This window comes from Microtus oregoni, unplaced genomic scaffold (assembly GCF_018167655.1).
Source record: "Microtus oregoni isolate MIOR12 unplaced genomic scaffold, Mior012 000027F_ref0000203, whole genome shotgun sequence".
Classification (NCBI taxonomy): Eukaryota; Metazoa; Chordata; class Mammalia; order Rodentia; family Cricetidae; genus Microtus; species Microtus oregoni.
Window position 1 is genome coordinate 19030653 of NW_024543086.1, and position 24087 is coordinate 19054739.

General features: G+C 45.4%; 1 protein-coding gene across 1 annotated transcript in view; it reads right to left on the reverse strand.

Annotated features, from left to right (window-relative positions):
• Ift140 (intraflagellar transport 140) overlaps positions 1-24087 on the reverse strand; it is an 89589-nt gene that overhangs the window by 61910 nt on the left and 3592 nt on the right. Inside the window, exons 4-13 of the mRNA XM_041675953.1 lie at positions 23234-23455; positions 16889-17010; positions 16622-16764; positions 14478-14653; positions 12052-12143; positions 11300-11406; positions 10083-10228; positions 8138-8341; positions 7240-7312; positions 3800-3891 (exon numbers count right to left, since the gene is read on the reverse strand). Coding sequence (XP_041531887.1) covers positions 3800-3891; positions 7240-7312; positions 8138-8341; positions 10083-10228; positions 11300-11406; positions 12052-12143; positions 14478-14653; positions 16622-16764; positions 16889-17010; positions 23234-23455 — 1377 coding nt within the window. The remainder of the gene's footprint in view (positions 1-3799; positions 3892-7239; positions 7313-8137; positions 8342-10082; positions 10229-11299; positions 11407-12051; positions 12144-14477; positions 14654-16621; positions 16765-16888; positions 17011-23233; positions 23456-24087) is intronic.

Sequence of the window (24087 nt, forward strand, 5' to 3'; positions counted from 1 at the left end):
TATGCCATTTGTGGAAGGCAACTCACAGTACTTCACACTTATAACATGTTCATGCTTTCTGTATTTTATATTTCAATAAAATACTTAAGAAATTCATGTCGCTAGGCAGTGTTTAACCCCAGCACTTGGGAGGCAGAAGCAAGAGGATCTCTGTGAGTTCAAGGTCAGCCTGGTCTACAAAGTGAGTTCCAGGACAGCCAGGACTGTTACACAGAGACCCTGTCTAAAACACAAAAACAAAAAGCCAACAACAACAAAGAAGAAATTACTGTCTGTTCTGGGGGCAGCGTTTAAAGTGAGGTGACAGAAGACCCAGATATCAGCAGGTGACACATACTGAAAGACAAGTCTGGCATGGCTGCAGAGTGAGCAATGAGAGCGCTGTCTACTGGGAGGGTGGGCAGGCAGAGCAGAGGCCATATGGGCACATCATGCAGACAAGAAGGCAACACTCTCCAGTTCAAGTTTACCCACTCCTGTTCTGCTTCCACAGTTTCCACTTCTCAGGTTCCACAACAAATCTAGCCTGTATTCAGGAAGAGGAAGTACACCACTTCTTTCTCTGGAAGAGTCTACTACCTCTCACGACTCACTGTCTGAACCAGGCCCCCAGAGTCTCCTCTGGCTATATCTCCAGGACTCCATCACCCTTCACCAATTCCCCAGTCTTTTCACTATGTAAGCACAGAAGTTATATTCTAATGAAAACCCATACAAACAAACCAAGAAGAGGCAGTCCAGAATCTATCCTAGTCCTGCTGACATCAACATCAGCCCGCCAAGCTCCTGCCTAACTTCCATTCTACCCAGGGCTCTGGCTCCAGCCTTGACCACGTGTGACCCATACCTTGATCCTCTCTAAAGATAATTGTTGGGAGCTGCAGACCCTCAGACCCTGAACTTTCTATGACCCCCTGTCTGCTGTTTTTCCATGCTTGCAGCTGCTCTGGGCATGAAACCCTCATGAGTTCCTGATAACAAGGAAGTGGGTTCTGGTGGGTTTGCAGTAGAAAATCCCGAGAGGTAGGGCGTGGCCACTAGTCAAGGAGAGCACTAAATAAGCTGCCTTGGAACAAAATAAAATGGGCATTCTTTCTTCAAGAGTGACCCACGGCTCTGCGTGTTTTTAGTCCCCAGGCCCTTCCCCAACCAAGGTTCCAGGTGGTGCAGGGAAATGAAAAGGAAGCATCTGAAGACACCTTATCACTGGGCCAGACATTAACAGAGCCACACATTTGCCTCCTGAAGAGAGATATGGGTAGGAATCAGAGAGACCACTAGCATTCCTTACTGACCAAACCAACACACATGCCTTCTGTATAAAAACAGCAGACAGGCTGGAGGTGTGGCTTAGTGTACAGTGTGTGCATGAGGTGTGGGTTCTATCCAAACACTGTACTGAAAAACAAAAACCAAAGGAGGAAGAGGAAGAAAAGGACCCAACTCCATCCCAGCTGTTCCTATAAACAGGCTCCTTAGTTGTTTCCGATTTCCTTCTTAGTCCGACATCTGCAGGTGTCCACTCTGATACAGCTTCCCCTTAACCTGTCATGGAAAGCAGAGCCTTCCTCTCATCTCCATGTCCACAACTGACACCCCATGCTCACCTGCTGAAGTCAGAGTGCAAACACTAAAGGACAAGAGACAGCACAGGAAGGAAGGAGACACTGCACTGGATGGTCTCCTGCCTTCTGGCCTCTCCGCTCTCTCAGACCTAGAGGCTTTAGGAAAACATGGCAGCACAAGCTCTACACTAGCGCCCATTACTTCTTCCCAGGAGGGTGCAGGGGCCACACGATGCATCCTCCCCACATCGTCACAGTTCAGTCCCACATCAGGGGTTCTTCCAGTCCCTTCTCACCTCAGTCTTCACTCTGGCTGCCTGTGACCTAGATGACAACCTTATGGCAGGGGACGGGATGAGCAGCATGTGAGGTACAATATCATGGATGTGGTAACAACAGTGAAGAACATGGGTTCCAAGAAACAATTCAAAATCCCACATAAAATCCCACCAGGGCCAAGGAGATGGCTCAGCTGGTGAAGTGCTTGTGCCAAGGGATGAGGATCTGGATTCGAATCCTGGAAACCCACATGATGCTAGGCATCCCGACGTACCCCTGAATCCCAGTGGTGGTCAGATGGGAGGCCAAGACAGGCAGATCTTGGTAGACTGTGGGTCAGTTAGCCTGGCTTATGTCGTAAAGTTCTAGATCAGTGAGCCACCCTGTCAAGACAGAGGCTGAATACCTGATGTTGTCCTCTGACCCCATGTACACCAACCACGCATGTGTGCACACACAGTCTTTCCTTTCTTTGTCCTCTCTCTCTCCTCCCCACTTACCCCCCCCCCCCACACACACTCAACTGATAGATAAAACCAGAGACAGGTTCTCAGTCTTGAATAGCAGCCTCCCAAAAGTCCCTTTTCTTAAAACTCTACTATAAAAGACCTTTTGCAGATGAAAGCATCTAAGGGCTCTACACAATCTATACACTCTGTACTAATCCACACTCGCAGCCCCAAGACTTTTGAGAAAAAAATCATTCTGCATTAGTCCTAAAACCACTGACAAGTGACTCTGTTTTCTATGCTCTGAATAGAACCCAGGGCCCCTCCATGTTAGGCACATAGTCCACCACTGAACTGTACACCCTAGTCAAAGTGTGGCTTTTTTGCTTGTTTTAAAGATTTATTTATTTTATGTGTATGACTATTTTTTTTGTTCTGGTTGGTTGGTTTTTTTTGTTTTGTTTTTCGAGATAGGGTTTCTCTGTAGCTTTGGAGCCTGTCCTGGAACTAGCTCTTACTGTAGACCAGGCTGGCCTCAAACTCACAGAGATCCACCTGCCTCTGCCTCCCGAGTGCTGGGATTAAAGGTATGTGCCACATGTGCCCAGCTTGCATATGAATGTTTTAGTCACATGTATGTCTGCATACTACATACAAGCCTGGTGTCCTTGGAGCTCAGCAGAGAACATCAGATGCTCTGGAACTGGAGCTATGGATGGCTGTGAGCCACCATGTGGGTGCTAGGAACAGAACCCAGCCCTCTGTAAGAATAAGTTCTCTTAACTGTTGAGCCATCTTTCTGGCTTCTGAAAGTGTTTCTGTCAAACATGAAGAGAAGACACAGATGTAGAGAGATGCCATGTGAAGAACAGAGCAGAACACAGGGGAACATCTGTAGACCCAGAACACTGGGGACTAACAGCACGACCGGAAACTGCGAGAGGCAGGAGCAGATTCCCTGGAAAAGTTTTCTGAAGGAGCTTGCCCAACCAACCTAGATTCAGGATTTGATTTCCAGAACTGTGACAGAACAAATTTTGTTGCCTCAAGCCAGTGGTTTGTGAGAATTTTTAACAGCCACAGCAAGTTAGTATCATGTCAGTCCTGGGTTATAGCAAGTCCCAGTGGACACAGACAGGCAGATACCTGACACAGATGCTGTGCTGAGGCCCATCACTGTGAGAGGCCAGCACGGCTCCCACCTTGGCCTCACCCTCACGCTCACTTAGGGGGATGGCTCATCCAGAAGTATCATCTAAATTGATAGCACAAACCCGTCAGGAGGTTTCTGAACCGGCAAGCATTTCCTCCCATTTCATAGCCCAGTACAGTCAAGGTCTAGGGAAATGGACTCTTCCCTGAAAAGTGCTCTAATCCTGCCTCTCCATTTCAGAGGTCACTGCATGGATGGGGAGGCTACACCAGAGCCCATTTCCAGTGAGTCACCTGATTGGAAATAGGATTCAGAACACAAGGCAGCACTTTCAACTGCCAATAGTCACTGACCTGCCAGGTCCGTACTTGAATTCGGTTCGGCTCCACTGTATAAATGTTTTCCTCGTGCATTGCTAACACTGATGTTTCACACAGGAACGTCCCTGAAATGAAGGATGAACATCAAAACAGCATCAGCGGGGGCTGGAGAGATGGCTCAGCGGTTAAGAGCATTGCCTGCTCTTCCAAAGGTCCTGAGTTCAATTCCCAGCAACCACATGGTGGCTCACAACCATCTGTAATGAGGTCTGGTGCCCTCTTCTGGCCTGCAAGCATACACAGAGAAAGAATATTGTATACATAATAAATAATAAATATTAAATAAATAAATAAATAAATAAACAGCATCAGCATGATAGACGTCCCTTGTGTGGAATCTTCAGTCAGCGCGGTCCTTATGGTAGCTCCATGAGAAGATCTGAGTTCCATGAATCTTACAGATGAGCAGAACAAGATTCCAGAATAAAGAAGGGGGGGAAAAACCCACAAAAATAGTACAAACAATAAAAATATACAAACAATGCTGCTATGAACATAGTTGGGCAAATACTTTTGTTGTATGATAGGGCATCTCTTGGGTATATTCCCAAGAGTGGTATTGCTGGGTCCAGGGGTAGGTTGATCCCGAATTTCCTGAGAAACCACCACACTGCTTTCGCAAGTGGTTGCACAAGTTTGCATTCCCACCAGCAATGGATGAGTGTACCCCTTTCTCCACAACCTCTCCAGCAAAGGCTATCATTGGTGTTTTTTATTTTAGCCATTCTGACAGGTGTGAGATGGTATCTTAAAGTTGTCTTGATTTGCATTTCAATGAGCGGACAAGGAGGACTACTGAGAACTCAAGGACAATGGCAATGGGTTTTTGGTCCTACTGCACTATACTGGCTTTGTGGGAGCCTAGGCAGTTTACTAGACCTGGATGGAGGTGGGTGGTTCTTGGACTTCCCACAGGGCAGGGAACCCTGATTGCTCTTCAGGCTGACGAGGGAGGGGGACTTTACTGGGGGAGGGGGAGGGAAATGGGAGGCGGTGGCAGGGAGGAGGCAGAAATCTTTAATAAATAAATAAATTTAAAAAATAAAATTATAAACAGTGAAAAACAATAAAATAAAAAAATAAAGTTACAAAAGGAAAAAAAACAATAAAAATATAAAACCAAGTAACAAGCCAGGCAGTGGTAGCACACACCTTTAACCCCAGCACTTGGGAGGCAGAGGCAGGCGGATCTCTGTGAGTTCAAGGCCATCCTGGTCTACAAAGCGAGTTCCAGGACAGTCAGGGCTGTTACACAGAGAAATCCTGTCTTGAGAAACAAAACAAAAACAACAAAAAACCAAAACAAACCAAAAAACCCAAGAACAAAACAAAATAACAACAACAAAACCCCAAGAAATATGAAAACCTACTGAAAAAAAAAGGAACATCTGCTCTGAACATAAGGAACTCTATAGGCTCCTAGGGTCCTAGGCCTGATCTGGGGGATCCAACATGCCCACCCACCCTGCTCACCAGCCTCATCTCCTTTTCCCCTGGTTGAAGGTCGCCCGGTAGCACAACACCTAGGGCAGCGTGACTGATGAAGCACCTGTCCACGTCATGAGGAACTTTGGAGGCTCCACGCTCCAGTCAAAGGTGCTGAGGAGCGTATTAGCCAAGGAGGTGACAACACACACGAAACAGAAGATGTCTTGGCACCTGCTGTGCTGGCCATTACTGAGATAAAAGAGCTCATCTTTGCTTCTTGGGACTCACGTGAAAGAGGAGCGGTGGTGTGTGAATTATTGTACAGTACAGGGAATGATAATTTCAACACTCAGAGAACTTCCGACAATGCTGTGGGATGCATAGAGGTTCTTGTGCTTGTAGATCAGCACTAGGGGAACCAAGCACATTAAACATACAGGCTGTCTCTTCGAAGGGAGAGTTGCATAACTTGTTTTTCACCCAGAAGGCTAGGAGTGGATGTGGTGAATAGCCTGGTGACCTTTGCACTGTGTAACCTAGACCATACTGGATCCTCCCCCAGGATCTATAGAACATATCTTTATGGAAGGTGTCACAAGTATTCAACCTGAAGAACCCATCTTTATGGAAGAGGCCCATACATTTTACAAAGAGGTTTTTTGGCTGCCCTAAAACTCACTTTGTAGACCAGGCTAGACTCAAACTAACAGAGATCTGCCTGTCTCTGCCTCTCGAGTGTTGTAGCTTGAATGTAGTTATCTTTAAAGAGTTTCAATGTAATCCTGTCTTAAGCTTTATTGTGCACATGGGACTGAGTTAATTATAACCAGAAAAATGTTCACGAAATTGCACTATACTTTTAAATATGCCTAAAATAAACTACTCAGAGTCAGACTCCCGAAGTTTGAACCAACACCTGCGAGAGTTGTGCTGATCTTAACTACTTTCTTGTCTGTATACTGCTACTCTGCTGGAGGTCACAGAGACATCCCCCACTCCCACATAAAGGGTTAAGGGAGATGAAAGGGAGTGGAAAAGACATGTGGGAGTGAAGTGATGACCAGTGGAAAGCAGAATGGTCAGCCTCCTAAGAGTGGAGAGATCTCAGAGATGCAGATGGTGTAGAAGCTCAAGTTAGAGAGAGAAGAGTCACGTCCCAAAGGTATTTCAGGAGGCCGTAAGACAGCGCTAAAAGATCTGTGCTCTGAATCCCAAAGTCTGTGACGACTACTACATAGGACAATAGCTGCTAAAGCCTCAAAGGGGAGTTATTCTGGACTGTCCATCAGACCCAGTCCCTGTGAGGAAGGACTGATGATAGGGTCAAAGATGAGCTCTGTGACCATAAACCAAAGACTATAGAAGCCAAAAGCTAAAAGAACCAAATGGAATTTCCCCTTGAGGACTCAGGGGGAGGGTATTGCCCTATTTGCTGCATTTTGTTTTTCTGGACTTTGAAACCAGACAGAAAAAAAAAAATTCCTGTGGTTTTTAAACCACCATAGTGTTATAGTAGCAGTATGAAACTCATGTATGTGTGTGGAAGGCAGAGGTAGCCAAATTAAATAGAGAAAGTTGGAGAAACTGGTAAATCGCAGAGCTCAAATTCGAGATTGATTGAACATCTGAGAAGATCTACCTGTGGCCCATAGCTATGGCTAGCTTCAGCCATTTTACAGGACACTTGTGCAATGGCTCCCTTCCTCAGAAGGAACCAGATTGCTTATGCTCATGCATTCTTGTCAGTAGTTCTGGAGCCCAGAAAGACTTGCTAGTGCAGTCTCACTATGTTTCTGAAATAGGATGCAGTCCAGGAAGCCCTGGCTGCAGAGGCTGAGCTGCAGCATTGGCTCTAGCCATTCAGGCACAGGAATGAGAGCGGGCATGACCATCTGCCAGCTCTGTGCTAATCCCCTTACTCTGCATGAGAAGGCGAGGCAATAGCAGAGGTGTGGAGCCCTCTCTGGGTGTGAAGAGATTCTAACCTGCATTCCTTAAGGTAGATCCGGAAGGTTCAAAGACGGCTACCTGTTTTCCATTCCAGACGGCCACAGCATCCTAAAACGAACAAGGATGTCGAAAAGCAGAGGTAAGAAGAATGCAGTGCAGACCACAGAGCCTGTGCTCTTCCCTCATCACTGAGTGGTACCATGCTGTCAGCTCAGTTTCACATCACCAAGCCTTCCATGGATGCGGGTTAGATCTAAAATGGTGGTGCATTTTCAGTATTTTTTTTTTTACCTTTTTGTTTGTTTGTTTTTTTGAGACAGGATTTCTCTGTCCTAGAACTTACTTTGGAGACCAGGCTGGCCTCGAACTCACAGAGATCTGCCTGCCTCTGCCTCTGAGTGCTGGGATTAAAGTCATGCACCACCATGCCTGGCTAGTTTGTTTTTTATTATTATTTTTTTTAAGATTTATTTATTTATTTTGTATACAGTGTTCTGTCTGCGTGTATGCCTGCAGGCCAGAAGAAGGTACCAGATTTCATTACAGATGGTTGTGAGCCATCATGTGGTTGCTGGGAATTGAACTCAGGACCTCTGGAAGAATAATCAGTGCTCTTCACCTCTGAGCCATCTCTCCAGCCCTTATTATTTTTTTTTTATTAGATTTGTTTTTTAAAAAATACCAATCCAAATTCCCCCTCCCCCCCCTCCTCCCATTTCCTCCACACACCTTCCCACCCCAACCTCCTCTAATCCTCATTGCATGCTTTGGTTTTTTTAAAAAATAAATATGACACAAATGGATATTCAGGATGGCTTAAGCTGTCACCAAGCTCCCTTGCTGTTCTGAATTACCCTAACGACCCAGCAGGCAGTTCTTTTGGCTACACTGAGAATCCTTGTCTAACACCCACAGACCAGCCTCGGTAGTCACCTTGGTGGCGAATACTCCACTGATGTGCATGTCAGTGCGCAGGCTGTGTGTGCTTCCCGTGGACAGGAAGGACACGTTGACTAAGTTTGGGGAGATCTGCACAGCGGCTACTTGCTGGTGGAAGTGCGACGACATGGCCTGCTCACTGAGGATGGACACGGAGTCGGCGCTGCTCACTGCCAGAAGGTTCTTCCTGGAGCCCCACTTCATTACCAGGTGGGGGAGAGTCGGATGCATGAACAACAGAAGAGATGCAGTCAGGAAGTATATAAAAGCTCCTCATGAAAGTCTACAAGCCAAACAATCTAAAAACTTAGAAATTAAAATATGTACTTTGCAGGAACATTTTAAAATGCTGATAGACTTAAGATGTGAACTGGCAGGCAGACACCAGGGTGGCTGTTCTACCCAGGGTCTGCTCTAACTGCAGGGCATCTGCTAGGAATCTGACATTCTGATTATGACATATTCATATTTATTATTTTCTATGAACCTATAGGCAATTTAATTTAAATTTAAATTATCCAGTGGTCTTCTGCTGGTGAGAAAGAAATGTTAGTTTCCTAGCTTCAATCTGAAATATTCAGTTCTCACAAATAATGAAGAGCCACGTAAAAGATCAGAATCGCCTCAGAAATTGTATGGCCAGAAAGGTATCAGAAGTAACTGTGAAAAATTCCAGATGATGTTGGACTCAGCAAAGACTTCAAAGAGGCTGCAATAAATATGGTACTTATTATAAGCACCCTACTGCAATACTAGAATGATTCTGTCTCATCAGATAGTGTCAATAAGAGACAAAAACAAAATGCTCCCAAGAACTGAAGCCGAAGCCAGGTTGTGGTGGCGCATGCCTTTAATCCTAGGACTTGGGAGGCAGAGGCAGGTGGATCTCTGTGAGTTTGAGGCCAGCCTGGTCTACAGAGCTAGTTCCAGGACAGGCTCCAAAGCCACAGAGAAACCCTGTCTCGAAAAAAACCAAAAAAAAAAAAAAACCAAAAAAAAAAAAAAAAGAGCTAGTTCCAGGACAGGCTCCAAAGCTACAGAGAAATCCTGTCTCAAAAAACCAAGAGAAAGAAAGAAACGAAACCGATATTTACACAGAAACATGCACTCATGTTAACAGCAGCCTCACTCGGGCTGGAGAGATGGCTCAGTGGTTAAGAGCATTGCCTGCTCTTCCAAAGGTCCTGAGTTCAACTCCCAGCAACCACATGGTGGCTCACAACCATCTGTGGTGAGGTCTGGTGCCCTCTTCTGGCCTGCAGACATACACACAGACAGAATATTGTATACATAATAAATAAATAAATATTTAAAAAAAAAAAAACAGCAGCCTCACTCATAACCACTCCAGAGTTGAAGCAACCCAAAGCCCATCAGCAGAAAACCGTGGTCTACCCATGGAATGGGAGGCCAGCCATAAAGAGGAGCACTGACACCTGCCATGACATGGGAGAAGCAGGACATCCGGGAACATAGTCACAAAGACTGGATTGTATATGCTATTTATCTAGTTAGTTTCTTTGTTTTATTAAATTTATTTATTTATTTTTCATCCTGACCGAAGGTTCCCCTCTCTTCTTCGCTCATCCCTTCCCTGCCACAATTCAGTCCTTCTCCAGGAAATGAGGTTTTCAAAGACAGGGCTCTCTTCACAGTCCCAGCTGTATTGAACCCCCAGAGACCCACCTGCCTCTGCCTCTGCCTCCCAAGTGTTGAGTTTAAAGGCGTGCACTATTACCCCCCATATAACCCACGCTGGCCTCATGCCTCAGGTTCCTAAGTATTGGGGTTACATATCTATATAATGTTTTGTTAGTATTATTTTTCTGATGCTAAATTGAATAACTGATTTTTTTTAAAAAGTGCTCCAAGTTAATTATGTTCTGCCTGGCACAGCAGACGATGAGAACAGCAAATGCGCTACAGAGCTGGACTGTACCTGTATCTGTGTGATGTTTCCTTCAAGCTCAGTAGGTGTTTGAAGGGTCCACATGTCCTTGCCCTCCAGCGCTCTGCCATATGGGTACTTTGGCATTTTTTTCCACAAAGCTACTCGCCCTTTATTGGTCCCAGCTGCCAGGAGACCTACAGGTAAAAGCAAAGCACATGCTGCTTGTGGAGAAAGATTTTAAAGGTGCTGGTGGATGCTGTCTTCTGTTTCCAATCTGCCTTACTCGGGCTGCTTCCCCAGTGCTGCACTGGTGCTGAGTGCTCAGCAGGCACTCGGTGACACTGATTCACCTGCTAACTTGCTCTCCTTGGTATTCACACACTCAGGCACTTGTATACTTTCCCTAGTCCACAAATACTACCCATACCATCAAAGGTACAGACATTGATGTATATACCACCGTTAGTGAGACTCTTCTGGCCAAACCTTTCAAACATTATGTAAAATAAGAAGGCTTCATTGTCACTAGTTCATCTTTGACTGATAATAACAACTTACTTATCTTTCTTTTTTAAAAAACAGTACCAGCTGGGCGTTGGTGGCACACACCTTTAATCCCAGCACTTGGGAGGCAGAGGCAGGTGGATCTCTGTGAGTTCGAAGCTAGCCTGGTCTACAAGAGCTAGTTCCAGGACAGGTTCCAAAGCCACAGAGAAACCCAGTCTCAAAAAAAAAAAAATTAAACAAAAACAAAAAACAAAAATAAATAAATAAATAAATAAATAAATAAATAAAAACAGTACCTCACTATGTAGCCTTGGCTGGCACGGAACTCATAATATAGACCAGGTTGGCCTGGAACTCACAGAGATCCACCTGCCTCTGCCTTCTGAGGCTGGTTGAGTGCTGGGATTAAAGGTCTGTTCCACTGTACCCAGCTTCTATTTCTGAATAGGCTCCAAATCTCACTATAACTTATTTGGTCTTGACACAATGTTTGAAACTGTTTCTATTCTTTCCATGTCAGGTCAAGAAATCTCACCTTTGAACTGGGCAGTGGTGGCGCATGTCTTTAATTCCAGCACTTGGGAGGCAGAGGCAGGTGGATCTCTGTGAGTTCCAGGCCAACCTGGTCTATATTATGAGTTCCGTGCCAGCCAAGGCTACACAGCTAGTTACACAGAGAAACTCTGCTTCAAAATACCATTAAAAAAAGAAAGGAAGGAAGGAAGAAAGGAAGGAAGGAAGGAAGGAAAGAATCTCACCTTTGGCTTTACAGAAACAAACACAGTTTATATTCTCTCCTTTTTCAAAGCCAAACTTCTCCTGTGGGCTCAGTATGTAGTTCTCCCCTCGCTCTAAGTCCCAGAATCTGTAACGGAAAGAGGAAGGACTTGTGAAGGGTTAGGTTAGTGCCCACCTCTGACCTGACGGTTTTGTAAAGCTTGGGAAGAAAACTCGAGCTGTGCTCTATAGACTCCCAACACGAAACAGAAACGTGATGCAATATGTTTACAACTGGAAGGGTGGCTACTAACGGGCAGTTCACATGTGGCGCTACAGGAAGACGAGAACATGGGATTCTAGCTACATACAGTAACAGTGAACATTATGCTGAACTGGGTGGCCAAAAAGATACCAAAATGCCTATTTCTATTTATGCCAGTTTAATAAACTATGCAGAACTAGGTTCGGCAGGGTACTCCTGCAGTCCTTGTTACTTGAGAGGCCAAGGCAGGAGCACTGCTTGAGTCTAGGAGCTGGATACCAGCATAAAAAAATATCTGCACATGACCCTATATCAAAAACGAATTTCTCCCAAACCAGGCAAAGTGATTCCAAGACAGATGTGACATGGCCGTGCTTCCTGAAGGCATGGGGGAAAGCAGGAAGGACAGCTAGGGTGGGTGCGGACTCCTGGGGCCGCCACTGTTTAGTGTCATAGACCTGTGTCGTATGTGAAAATCCACCACACTGCGCATCGTCCAGGGACTGGCATGGGAAGTCCGGCTCTCACCTGAGCACCGGTTCTCCGACGGCCGTAACAAGAAGGCTGCCCTCTATCAAAGTGATGTCTGCCCGGTGGCCTGTTTTCCCACTCAGCTTTACCTGCACGCAGGAAAGAAGCATAAGGCTCTTGCTGAAATGCCTGGTCAAACTGTGTTAGCCTGGCATCTGGTCTTCAGTGACATCACTGAGATCCACCAAGGGGTCACAACACAGGGCGAACAGTAGGAACAGAGAGTGGGCCTTGTTTTTAAGGAGTTGGGCTGGAGAGATGACTCAGTTTAAGAGCACTGATGCTCTTCCAGAGGACCAGGTTTTGATTCCCAGCACCCACATGGCAATTCACAACCTTTTGTAACTCTAGTCCCAAGGATCCAATAACCTCTTCTGGCCTTGAGGGGCACTGGGCACACTCATGGTACACAGACATGTGTGCAAGCAAGACACCACAAGATTTAAAAAAGGGTGTATGGGCTGAAGCAAACAGCAACTTAGGCATGAAGAGATGCCTCACCTCGCGCATGGTGGGCATTTCTGGAGTGATTACTAAACACGCTTGCTCTGTCATGACTACACTTTAGGAAGGTCTCCTATTCACATTTTGTGCAGAAAACAAACTTTCCCAGAGTCCAGCAACCAGTGTGGAGCTAGACAGGCACTTGAAGCGAGATGCTATGAGCTATGGTATCTCTTCCCTGACACATTCATAGGCTGAAACACCAAATACCTCTGTGACCACACGCGCAGACAGGGCCTTCGGAAGGCAATTAAGGGAGGATGGTGGCGTCTGAGAACAGATATAGCAGAGAGCGCTTCCTCCCCCTTTCACTCAAGCTCATGTGCTCTTTCTCCTCCTCTCCAGACTCCATGTAAGGACACAGGCGGGCCACTCTATGTAATCCAGAAATCAATCCCCCAGCAAGAACTAAACTGGCCTATTTGAACTTTCTGCTTCAAGAACTGTGAGTTAAATGTCTGTTGTTAAATTATATAGTAAGTGGCTATTTGTCAAGTTGACTCAAGCTGACTAAGACACTTAGTTCATGCAATTCAAGGACCATTCACAGCTGTGTTACAGGATACAATGAACTCTCCAACCTGGAGGAGTATCCCTAGGGAAAGTTTGGCATTCTCTATGGTTCATGGATTCTCATAATAGAGACCAGCTGGGCATTCTAGTTCATATCTATAATCCCAGAATAGCATAAGGCAGGAGCATCAGGAGTTCAAGGTCGGTCTTGACTCTTTAGCCAGTTCCAGGCCACCTCAGAAACCTGAGACCTTATCTCAAAAAAAAAAAAAAAAAAAAAAAAAAAAAAAAACAAGAACCCAAAAACCAGAAACGTGCTGAGAGTGGTGGTGCACGCCCTTAATCCCAATCCTCTTTGTGAGTTTGAAGTCAGCCTGCTCTACAAAGAGAGTTCTAGGACAGCCAGGGCTACACAGAAACCCTATCTTGAAAGAACCAAAAAACAAACAAATAAGCACCCCCCCAAACAAAACAAAACTGATAAAAGAAACAAAAGAGGGCAGGAGAGATGGAGAGATAGCCCAATATTTAAGGGCACTGGCTGCTCCAGAGGACTTGGTTTCAACTCCCAGGACCTACATGGTGGCTCACAACTCCAATTTCCTGGGATCCAACTCCCTCTTCTGGCCTCCGTGGGCACCAAGCATGTATGTGGTATAGAGACATACAAGCAGGCAAAAACACCTACACATACTTAAAAAAAAAAAAGAAATAAAAGGGGAACAAAAGATTAAGAGGGGCAGCAAGCAGCAGTGCTCTTAAATGAACTGTACAGGGTATTCAAGTGACCTTTATCTAGGAGCATATGGAACTGGATGCTTTTCTAGTGGACAAACATGAAGAGGGTCTCAGGGCTAATAGGACAGCTGTCTTTGATGGGCATTCTGGTATCTATCTTAAAAGCATTACAGTTCAGCCAAGGTAACTAACATTTGCTCACTGCATACAACAAAGTAAACACCTACGGTGGCGAACAGTAGATGTGAAAGAATATGGACCAGAACTGCCACTGTAACAGACACCAGGCAGTGTCACCCCCAGCTCTGGGACAAAAGTGAGCCTCCTTAGAACGTTCATACAGTTGGAAAGTGGGGATGATATCTCCTGTTCCACCCAACTTTGTGTGGAAGTCCAGTGAAGTACACGGATTGGGAGCAAGCCTAGGTAGCCCTGATCTTACCCACACCTGTTCAGAGATACTGGAAAATCTTCCATTTTCCTCACTTACCCTGAATAGCCTCGAGTAAGAAGTGACACTCAACAGCTAGGCTAGCTGCTCCTTCAAGCAAGTGACAGCTCTTCAGCCTTGCTAACCAAGGCAGAAAAGAATCAGAACAGGCAAGAATCCCAGGTCTTTAGCACAGTGCAGTAGCCCAGCTGGCCCAGCACCTTGGTCCTTCACCTACCTTCATCACTTCTTCCGCCTCCCCGTCAGGAGTCACCACATACAGAGACAGGAGGAGGTTCTGTGTCACCACCACCAGAGATTCTCTCTTCTCAATGTAGAACAGCATCTGGATGGCGCTATCTGTGGATGCCACCTGGGCAGTCTTGCCTTTTTCATCCACATAGTGCACTGTCCCTGGGGAAAGAAGTGGCTCCTGGCTCATCTGTCTTTTCAACGGTACCCATGAGCAATAGCCTCTGTCTACTTAAGGATACCCTGACAATAGGCCCAGCATCTTTATAAGAATGTAAGACATCTGCCACAATGTTTCTCAGGATACCGTCTCTGATATAATCCCTGGGTTACTGAACAGGGTAGCCGTCTCTGTGGATTCCTTCTCCACTACTCTCCTGGATGATACTGATTAGCATCCAGCCCATCTGATTCTGTAGTCTTGCACTGCTCCACCATCCATGTTCACAATCTTTAGGTCTATTTTCTCACTGTTTTTATTTGTTAACTTTTATTTTATGTGTAAGGCTGTATGTATGTGTACCACACGCATGCAGTGTTCACGGATGCTGTCAGATTCTCCTGGGACTGCAGTTATAGATGGTGGGTTCTGGGAGTCGAACCTGGGTCCTCTGGAAGAGCAGCCAGGGCTCTTAACCACTGAGCCATCTCTCCAGCCCTAAAGATCTGTTATGTATTTTATATATATGGGCGTTTTGTCTGCATGTATGTCTGTACACAAGAAGAGGGCATTGGATCTCACCTATTAGAAAAGGTTGTGAGCCACCATGTGGTTTCTAGGAATTGAAGTCAGGACCTCTGAAAGAGCAGCCAGTGCTCTTACCCACTGAGCCACCTCTCCAGCCTTCTCTAGGGGTATTTTTGCCTTCCTTATATTGGGAGCCTACATGATGACTCCTCTCTCTGCCCGCAGGACTCGTGTCATTTGGTGTATCATTTGCCATCCTGCCTGGCTCTCTCTCACCTTCCCTCTTTTGTCTTCCCCAGCTCAACATCTAAACTTCACAAGTCAGTGCCATAGCAGTCCCTTCTCCCCACCTAGAGTCCTCCTCTTCCTGCCCTGCCCTCAACAACCACTTCAACACTGGCCAGCACCATCTGGTCTGCCTTCTTTGTTCTTAGGTGTCTGAGTGATGGGTGAGTTCCTGGGATTCTCTGCTTCATTTCTGAGGTTCTTCAGGAGTCTCCACAGAGGACCTTCTTATCCTCAGTCTCTTCTTATTCTCCACGGATAACTTGAGTTCTCATTAAATGGAAGTTCAAAGTCATCTAAGTTAATTTTAACAATAGAGATTATGGAGCAGGGCCATTAGACAATAAGACAGTAGACACTAATATATTCCCCATCTTTCACAGAGGGAATTAAAGCACATAGACAATTTTGTAACCTAACACAACACACACATCTTGGGGGATAGGCAGAGATCTAGATCGGCATCCTCCATCCTCTTCCAGGCTACTAGCATTCCTTCCGCCTCAGCTCTTTCTCCTATACCCTTCGCCCTGCCCCATGGTGATGCACCCACTTGGATATTCCCTCTGGGACTTCCTTATGTCCGTCCACACTGGCTCTCTTTATCTTCTAAAATGAAAGGCTTCTCCTATTCAGAAATGATAAACCCCATGACCTCTTCCAACATCCGCAGCCTGGCTTCTCAACCCCAGGCACCCCCTGTGGCTCTCATTTCCTGGGCCTCTGCCAGGTACCAACCTCACTGTCATTCTTTCTCATTTGCTTCAGGATGCATTTGTTTCAGCGCTGGTAGGGAAGTGTCTACTGTTTATAACAAGAACAAGTGATATTAAAATCAACAGATAGTCAGCATGGTGGTATAGCTATAATCTCAGTACTCAGGAAGAGGAGGCAGAAGGGTTCCAAGAGATCAGGCTAGGCAAAAATAAAACCAAGCAATACCACAAAATAGGTAAAAATATAATCAACAAATGGTTCTTAATAGTAGTCTCTGTGAGGGCTAGTTGCAGGCCTCAAGGGCAGACTCTCACTGTCCTGATTAGGCTTCATTCTCAAGAACCTGAAACATATCTGGTATACAGCAAGTATTTGATAATTATGCTGACAGATAACTTAAATTCTCTTTGGTTCCCACAATTACATCCCAGGTTGCTTACCATCCATCAGACTGACAAAAAAAGACAGCCCCTCCTGAGAGCCTGTCTTCAGGAAACTTCCAAAGCTGCTTTTTCTCCAGTTAAACATGTCCAGGGCTTTCTCATCACCACTTACTGCTGCCTTTGCCAACTGAACCAGATCCCTGAGAGTAAAGGATACAGCAGTCAAGATTTCTAGGATCCCATGGGGCTAGGTCAGGAGCTATGTACCCCACGCCCAGCATGAGGGGAGAGAGAAGCAGACAGTATGTAAGGCTTTATACTTACTCTCCTGGAGGGGGCTGCCGGAAGATGCAGTGGGTGAGTGGTTTCCCGTATTCATGTTTCAGGAGTGGTGTCCCTTGTACTCGGCCCCGCTGGTCCAGTCTCCACAAGAGCAGGACTCCAAGCTGCAAGAGGCCAGCAACATGTGTAAGGAGCACATCCTCCCAGAACCACTAGGTGGAGGCGAACACTAAGTGGAGTAGCACAACACTAGCAATTCTTTGTTTAACACTGCTGTACTCCAGGTGCACCATGGAACAAATCCTCTCTGTGCCCCCTCCTCTTCCTCACTCCTAGAGAGTACCTGCCATGTGCTTAGAACACACTGTTAATATTGTGGAATACATTAAGGAGTATGGGTATTAGCTCTTCTTGGAAGTTCTGGTAGAATTCCGCATTGAAACCATCTGGTCCTGGGCTTTTTTTGGTAGGGAGGTTTTTGATAACAGCTTCTAATTCTTCGCGACCAACAGGTCTGTTTAGATTGTTCACCTGGTCCTGGTGTAACTTTGGTATATGGTATTTATCTAAAAAAGTGTCCATTTCTTTTACATTTTCCAGTTTTGTGTTATACAGGCTTTTGTAATATGATCTGATGATTCTCTGAATTTCCTCTGTGTCTGTGGTTATGTCCCCCTTTTCATTTCTGATCTTATTAATTTGCGTATTCTCTCTCTGCCGTTTGATTAGTTTGGATAGGGGTTTATCAATCTTGTTGATTTTCTCCAGGAACCAGCTTTTTGTTTCATTGATTCTTTGGATTGTTTTCTGTGTTTCTATTTTGTTGATTTCAGCCTCCCTGATGACAGTTGGGTGAGGCATCAATCTATACGTATAACAGAATATCATTAATGAGCCTTCCACCTTTGTGTTATGAAGTAGTTTGACAATCTCCTGTGAAGTTGAATAATTCAGGATCCTTACACTTCATCATTCTCATCTTGACAAAATGAAGAAACAGCTAACCACACGGATTACTCAGGCATATGAAACTCAGCTGTGAGGTAAGTCCCTTGAGTCAGAATACTCAAGAAATGTTTAGTCCTTCTCAGAAAACCTAACATTATGCTGGAACTAATTTAATTATGAACTAAAAGGGGAAGATAAGGTATAAAGAATAAGTGAACATCCCTCACTAGGCTTGATCCCGGCAACTTCTCCACTCTTCCACAGTACTCTGTTTTTGCTCACCAAGGGAAGCAACAGAGAGCAGCTGAAACCAGGAAAATAAACTTAATCTGGGGCCAGCAGGCTGTCCCATTCATTTGGCAGGAGCCCAGCATTTCAAGAAGTCAGACCTTCGTTTCCTTCTCTAAGTCCAGACTTTGGGAAGGACACCGAGGCCACTTCACCCAGGCACCATTATGTGTGCCAGCCGCTAGCATCTGAGGAGGAGGGTGTCCCTAGGAAGAAACACCTCCGGGGATCTCACTAAACGTCCATGAGAAGTCCTGTTGCTCTAGGAGAGCCTAGAACACCACTATACAGCCCAGTACCTCTTGCAGAGGTCAGTATGAGGGTTGGCATGTTTAACTTGAAAGTAATCATGAGGTTACGGTTAAACATTTAAACTGAGAAACATTTTGGAAAGCAACTAGTCTGGACTCAAAATGTCACTATTATGAAAGACAAAAGGGTGAGGGAGGATTGGAAAACATAAGATCAGGGAATTGGTCTTAGCTAAAACACCAATGAGAATGACAGCTAAATGTAATGGAAGATCCTTGGCTAAACCCTGGATTAGGAAAAGACAGCTATAAAAAAAGCTACTGCAACAAGTGGCAAAATTTTAGGGGCGGGTGTATGTGTGTATTGTGTGTATATGCATGTTCACATGTATGTGGGCATGTGTTACTTAAGTGTAGAGGCCTGAAGTTGATGTTGGATGTCTTCCTCAGTTGTCTTTCAATTTATTTAATGAGGTAGAGTCTCACACTGAACCCAAAGCTTGCTGATTCCAGCTAATCTAGCTAATACTTGTTCTGCAACCTGAGTGCTGGGATTATAGCAGATTATATACCTGCCTGGCTTTTACATGGGTTCTAATGATCCAAATTCTTCTTTTTTTATTCCCTGAGACAGGCTCTCTCTGTCTAGCTCTGGCTGTCCTGGAACTCACTCTGTAGACCAGGCTGACCCTAAACTCAGAGGTCTGCCTAACTCCGCCTCCCAAATGCTGGGATTAAAGGTGAGCACAACTGCCAGGCAACTGATGATCCACATTCTGATTCTTATGTTTACATGGCAAGAACCTTTATTTTCCCAGTCCAGAGAAGAGAAATTTTAATATGCACTGCATATGGGGGAACAGTACTGTATCAGTGTTCGCTCCTGAATGTGACAGATGCTTAGCAGTGATGTAGGAGAGGTTTGAGAGTTTAGGTTCTAGATGCTTATGTATTCATTTAGGAGGAATTTGCAAATATGCAGGAAAAAGTGCACTCAGGAAGAGAAAAGGTAGACACATGTCAACAACTGGTAACATCTATGCGAAGGGTAGACGCTAAGGCTCCTCTGGCGTCATGTGGACATTGGCCTTGGTATTCACAGAGTCCTTAGTAAGGGTGTTGCTAAGCTGTATGTGCGGAGAAGTCTTACAATCAATGAATTTACGAATTATTTCTAGTGTAAAGTCCGGGAAAAAAAAATACCTAAGGGTCACATAAATATGTGAAATATTTGAAACTATTGTATTAACAAAGAATTTACACATGTACTAGTGCTCGTATACCTTGTCTTGATGTCCAGTACCTTTCACAAGTCTTGCTGCGGTGTATCACTGACAAAGGCCAGTCAAAGAAACCCACCCTGACTCTGAAACCAGAGTCACCGAAAGAAACATTGTGGCTTTGAATCCAGAGTCAGTGAAAGAAACACACCCTGACCCTGAAGCCTGAGCCAGTGAAAGAAACACGTTAGGCCTGAACCCAGAACCAAAGAGACACACCCTGACTCTGAAACCAGAGCTGAAGAAACACACTTAGGCCCTGGAACCAGAGCCAGTGAAAGAAATACACTCTGGCCCTGAAAATAGAGCCAAAAGGCTAAAAAGGGACAGTGAAACAGACAGAGTTTGGCCCCAGAGTGAAATCTTCCCCTGACCAACTGAACATGAAGCCAACCAATCACTGAGCAGGAAGCCAACCAAATCCTGAGCATGAAATCTAGCACCCTGACCCTAAACCCAGAGCCAGTGAAAGAACACTTTAGTCCTGAACCTAGAACCTAAGAAATACATCCTGACCCTGAAATCAGAGCCAAAGAAACATACTTTGGCCCTAGAACCAGTGAAAGAAATAGAGCCAAAAGTGTATAAAAGGCCAGTGAAAGAAACAGTTTGTCCTCGACACCAGAGCCAAATCTGCCCTGACCAACTGAACACAAAAACAACCAATCCCTGAGCAGAAAATCTTTTCCCTAGAGAAACTCTGCTCCTAAGAAGCGCCATATAAGCCCCTCTGCTTGTTCAGTTGCTGCCTGTCCTTTCTCACTTTGGCAGAAGTGGTCACTCTTCTGGACTCCTCCTTCCTAAATAAATCTCTTTTTTAAAAAGAATTTTGGTTAGCCGGGCAGTGGTGGCGCACACCTTTAATCCCAGCACTGGGGAGGCAGAGGCGGGCAGATCTCTGTGAATTCGAGGCCAGCCTGGTCTACAAGAGCTAGTCCCAGGACAGGCTCCAAAACTACAGAGAAACCCTATCTTGAAAAACAAACAAACAAACAAACAAACAAAAAAAAAAGAGTTTTGGTTGAAGTTTGGCCAGCACATGGAGCAGAACCTTTGCTGAGAAGTTCTCTTAGGAAGGCTAAACAGAAAAAGTAGTAACTTGTTACTGGAGCCAGAGGAGATCGCTACATTTCTGTAGAGGTTTCCCCTTTAGCAGAGCTAGGCAGAAGTAAGTAACATCTTGAGCCAGGGGTGAGAATAAATGGATACCTCTGCTGGGATACCTCCCTTAAAGAGGGGGGGGGGAGGTAGAGCAGAGCTCAGCTGGACCAGCTCTGTCCGAGAGGAGTAGGATTGCTACACCCTGCAAGAAGACCATCCCCCACTACACCCCAGTTTCAGGGATAGCCTGACTTCCCCCCAAGTCAGGGTACCTTTCCTTCCACAGCTTCAGGTATAGCCTGACTTCCCAACAAGTCAGGGCACCTGTTGTATGATATTTTGTTTGGGTTCTGACAAATAAAGTTTGCCTGGAGATCAGAGGGCAGAGCTAGCCACTATTTAACCAGAGAGGCCAGGAGTGGTGGTGGCACACACCTTTAATCCCAGCACTTGGGAGGAGTTTAAGGCCACCTGGGGCTACTTGAGACTGAACCAGTCTAAAAGAGAAACAGAACCAGGCAGTGGAGGCTCCGTTAATGCCAGCATTTGGGAGGATCATGCCTTTGATCTCAGCACATGGGATGGTCATGCCTTTAATCCCAGCACTACAAAGATGGAGACAGGAATACAAGGTGGTCAGTGAGGACAACATCTCAGCTCCCTATTCAGTCTGAGAATTTGTAGAGACAGGATTCTCCACTCAGTCTGAACTCAGTGTGAGGATTTGTAAGAGAAAGCATCCCCCCCCCCACCCCGTTCAGTCTAAGGATTTGTAGAGACAGGATGTCACCTGTTTGGTCTAAGATTTCATAGAGGGAAGTAGTCTCATGGTTAGCTGTTCTGCTTCTCTGATATTTCAGTTTTTACCCCAATATCTGACTCCCGGTTTTATTTGATAAGACTAATTAGGTACCTTTCCCTCCACAGCTGTCCCTTTAGAGCCTCAGGTGTAGCCTGACTTCCCAGCAAGTCAGGATTATCTTTCCTTCCCATGCTGAAATACTTGCACTGTATTCTTTCTCTCTTATGCACCCAAGACTTGAAGTTTAGGGGTGTGTGATGGTTTGAATGAGAATGGCCCCCATAAGCTAATATGTTTGAATGCTTAGTCATCAGGGAATGGAACTGTGTGAAGAGTATTAGAAGGATTTGGAGGTGTGGCCTTGTTGAAGGAAGTAGGTTGACGGGGGTGAGGATTGAGGTTTCAGAAGTCCATGCTAGGCCCTGCAGATCAGGATGTAAAGCTCTCAGCTACTGTTCAACACCATACTTGTCTGCTCCCCACCATGATGATCATGGACTCTCTCTGAAGCTGTAAGCGAGCCCAGTTAATGTAATGTAACAGTTAATGTTTTATTTAATAAGAGTTGCCTCGCTCATGGTGTCTCTTCACAATAGGATACTGACTAAGGCGGGGGCATCACCATGATGGGATCCCGAGGGCTACTAGCAATGAGAACCTGAACTATTCTTTTAACTTCTCTAGAGGTCTGAGAAGTGTGTGCCTGAAGAAAGTGGAGAGATTGTAAGCAGCCATGTGTGCTGGAGGGTGGGCTGTGGGGAACCAAGTGATGAATTATAGAATCTTTTCACTCTATATGGCTTTTCTAAGCTTTGAAACATGCCAATACATTACCTTTAATTAAATGTGTACATTGTAAGGTATCTGCTGTACAACTGTGAATCAAATCAGGGTGTCTCAGCCTTGGCAGATCATTCTTGTCAGTGAGAATATCCTGTGCACTGTAGAGCATTGGGCAACAGCATTAGCCTCTACCATAGGGCACACGAGAAGCCAGTGGAATCTTCTTCCTAAGTCTCCTGACACTGCAAAATGTTCCCTAGGTAAGGAGCCTTGATCTAGACAAATTAGACCACTGACTCTGGGTAGCTACCAATGTGTTCATGGAAGATTTTGGAGTGCCACAAATGTGCTGGTATCTGGGATATTTGCTCCATCACCACAAATGCAATTTCCTAATAAGTTCATTAAAGAGGTATAGACATATCTTTGGCACATGATGGGATTTTATAATGAATAGTTGAATTCATGCTTCAAAAACATATTTTTATAAAAAGAAAAAGAAAAGAACACATAAAATTGGGAGGAACTAGGGTACTGGGGATAGGGACAGAAACGCAGGGGGAAAATGTAGGGTAGACTTGATCAAAACACATTATATGTACGTATGACATTCTCTCCTCCCACCCCCTTCCGGAGACAGAGTTTTTCTGTGTAACAGTCCTGGCTGTCCTGGAACTCGATTTGTAGATCAAGCTGGCCTCAAATTCAGAGAGATTCACCTGCCTTTGCCTCCTGCATGCTGGGATAAAAGGTATGTGTCACCACTGCCTGGCTAACATTCTCAACCAGTAAAAAATGAGAAGAAAAAAATCTGCAATCATGCCTGAAGAGATCATTTGACTCTAGAAACCAAACATTTAAATAATTTGGTCTTTAGTATCTTTCGGGTGCACCCCCATATGCATGGTGGGGATGGAGACTGCGCACTTCTCACCTTATCTCCAGATACCAGGCAGCTCCCGCTGGTACTCCAACTGAGGATGGCAATGTCAGTAGTATGCGGCAGGGGCACTGTGTGCTGCTCCTTGTCTTGCTTATTAAACATCATCACTTCTCCAGTCTCCCAGCCAATAGCCAGGATAAGCCTTGTTGGGTGCCAGCACAGTGAAGTGACCCGGAAGGACTTCTCAATGTGGGTGTCAGGCACAGGCTCACCCTATGTGAAACAAGAGTAAAATTTCACATTGTAGATAGTGGCAGGGATATCAGGAACTGCCTAATCCACACAGTTCACATCAGCTCCTTTAAGATCTGAAGAGCTATTTAATAAGGAGATACGACAGATGGTCTCTTCCATGTGTGTCTGGGTGCACATGTGCACATACACAAGCATAACATGGGGACTGAAGAGATGGGTCAGCAGGCAAGAGTTCGTGCTGCTCTTCTAGAGGACCTGATCAGCTCCCAGCACCCAAGTCAGATGGCTCCCAATCACCTCTAACTCCAGCTCCAGTAATCTGATGTCTTCTAGCATCCAAGGGCACTGACACACATGCGCTCACAAAATCTTTTTAAACAATCACTTATAAGCCGAGTAGTGGTAGCACATGTCTTTAATCCCAGCACTCGGGAGGCAGAAGCAGGTTGGTCTATGAGTTCAAGACCAGCCTGGTCTACAGGGAGAGCTCCGAAATAGCCAGGGATACACAGAGAAACCTTGTCTCAAAAACGAGAACAAAAAAATAACTTATTTTGTGTGTATCTGTGTATAAACATGTGTGTGTCATGATGTGTGTTGAGGTAAGAGGACAGGGAGCAGTTCTTTACTTCCATCTTGTGGGTCCTGTA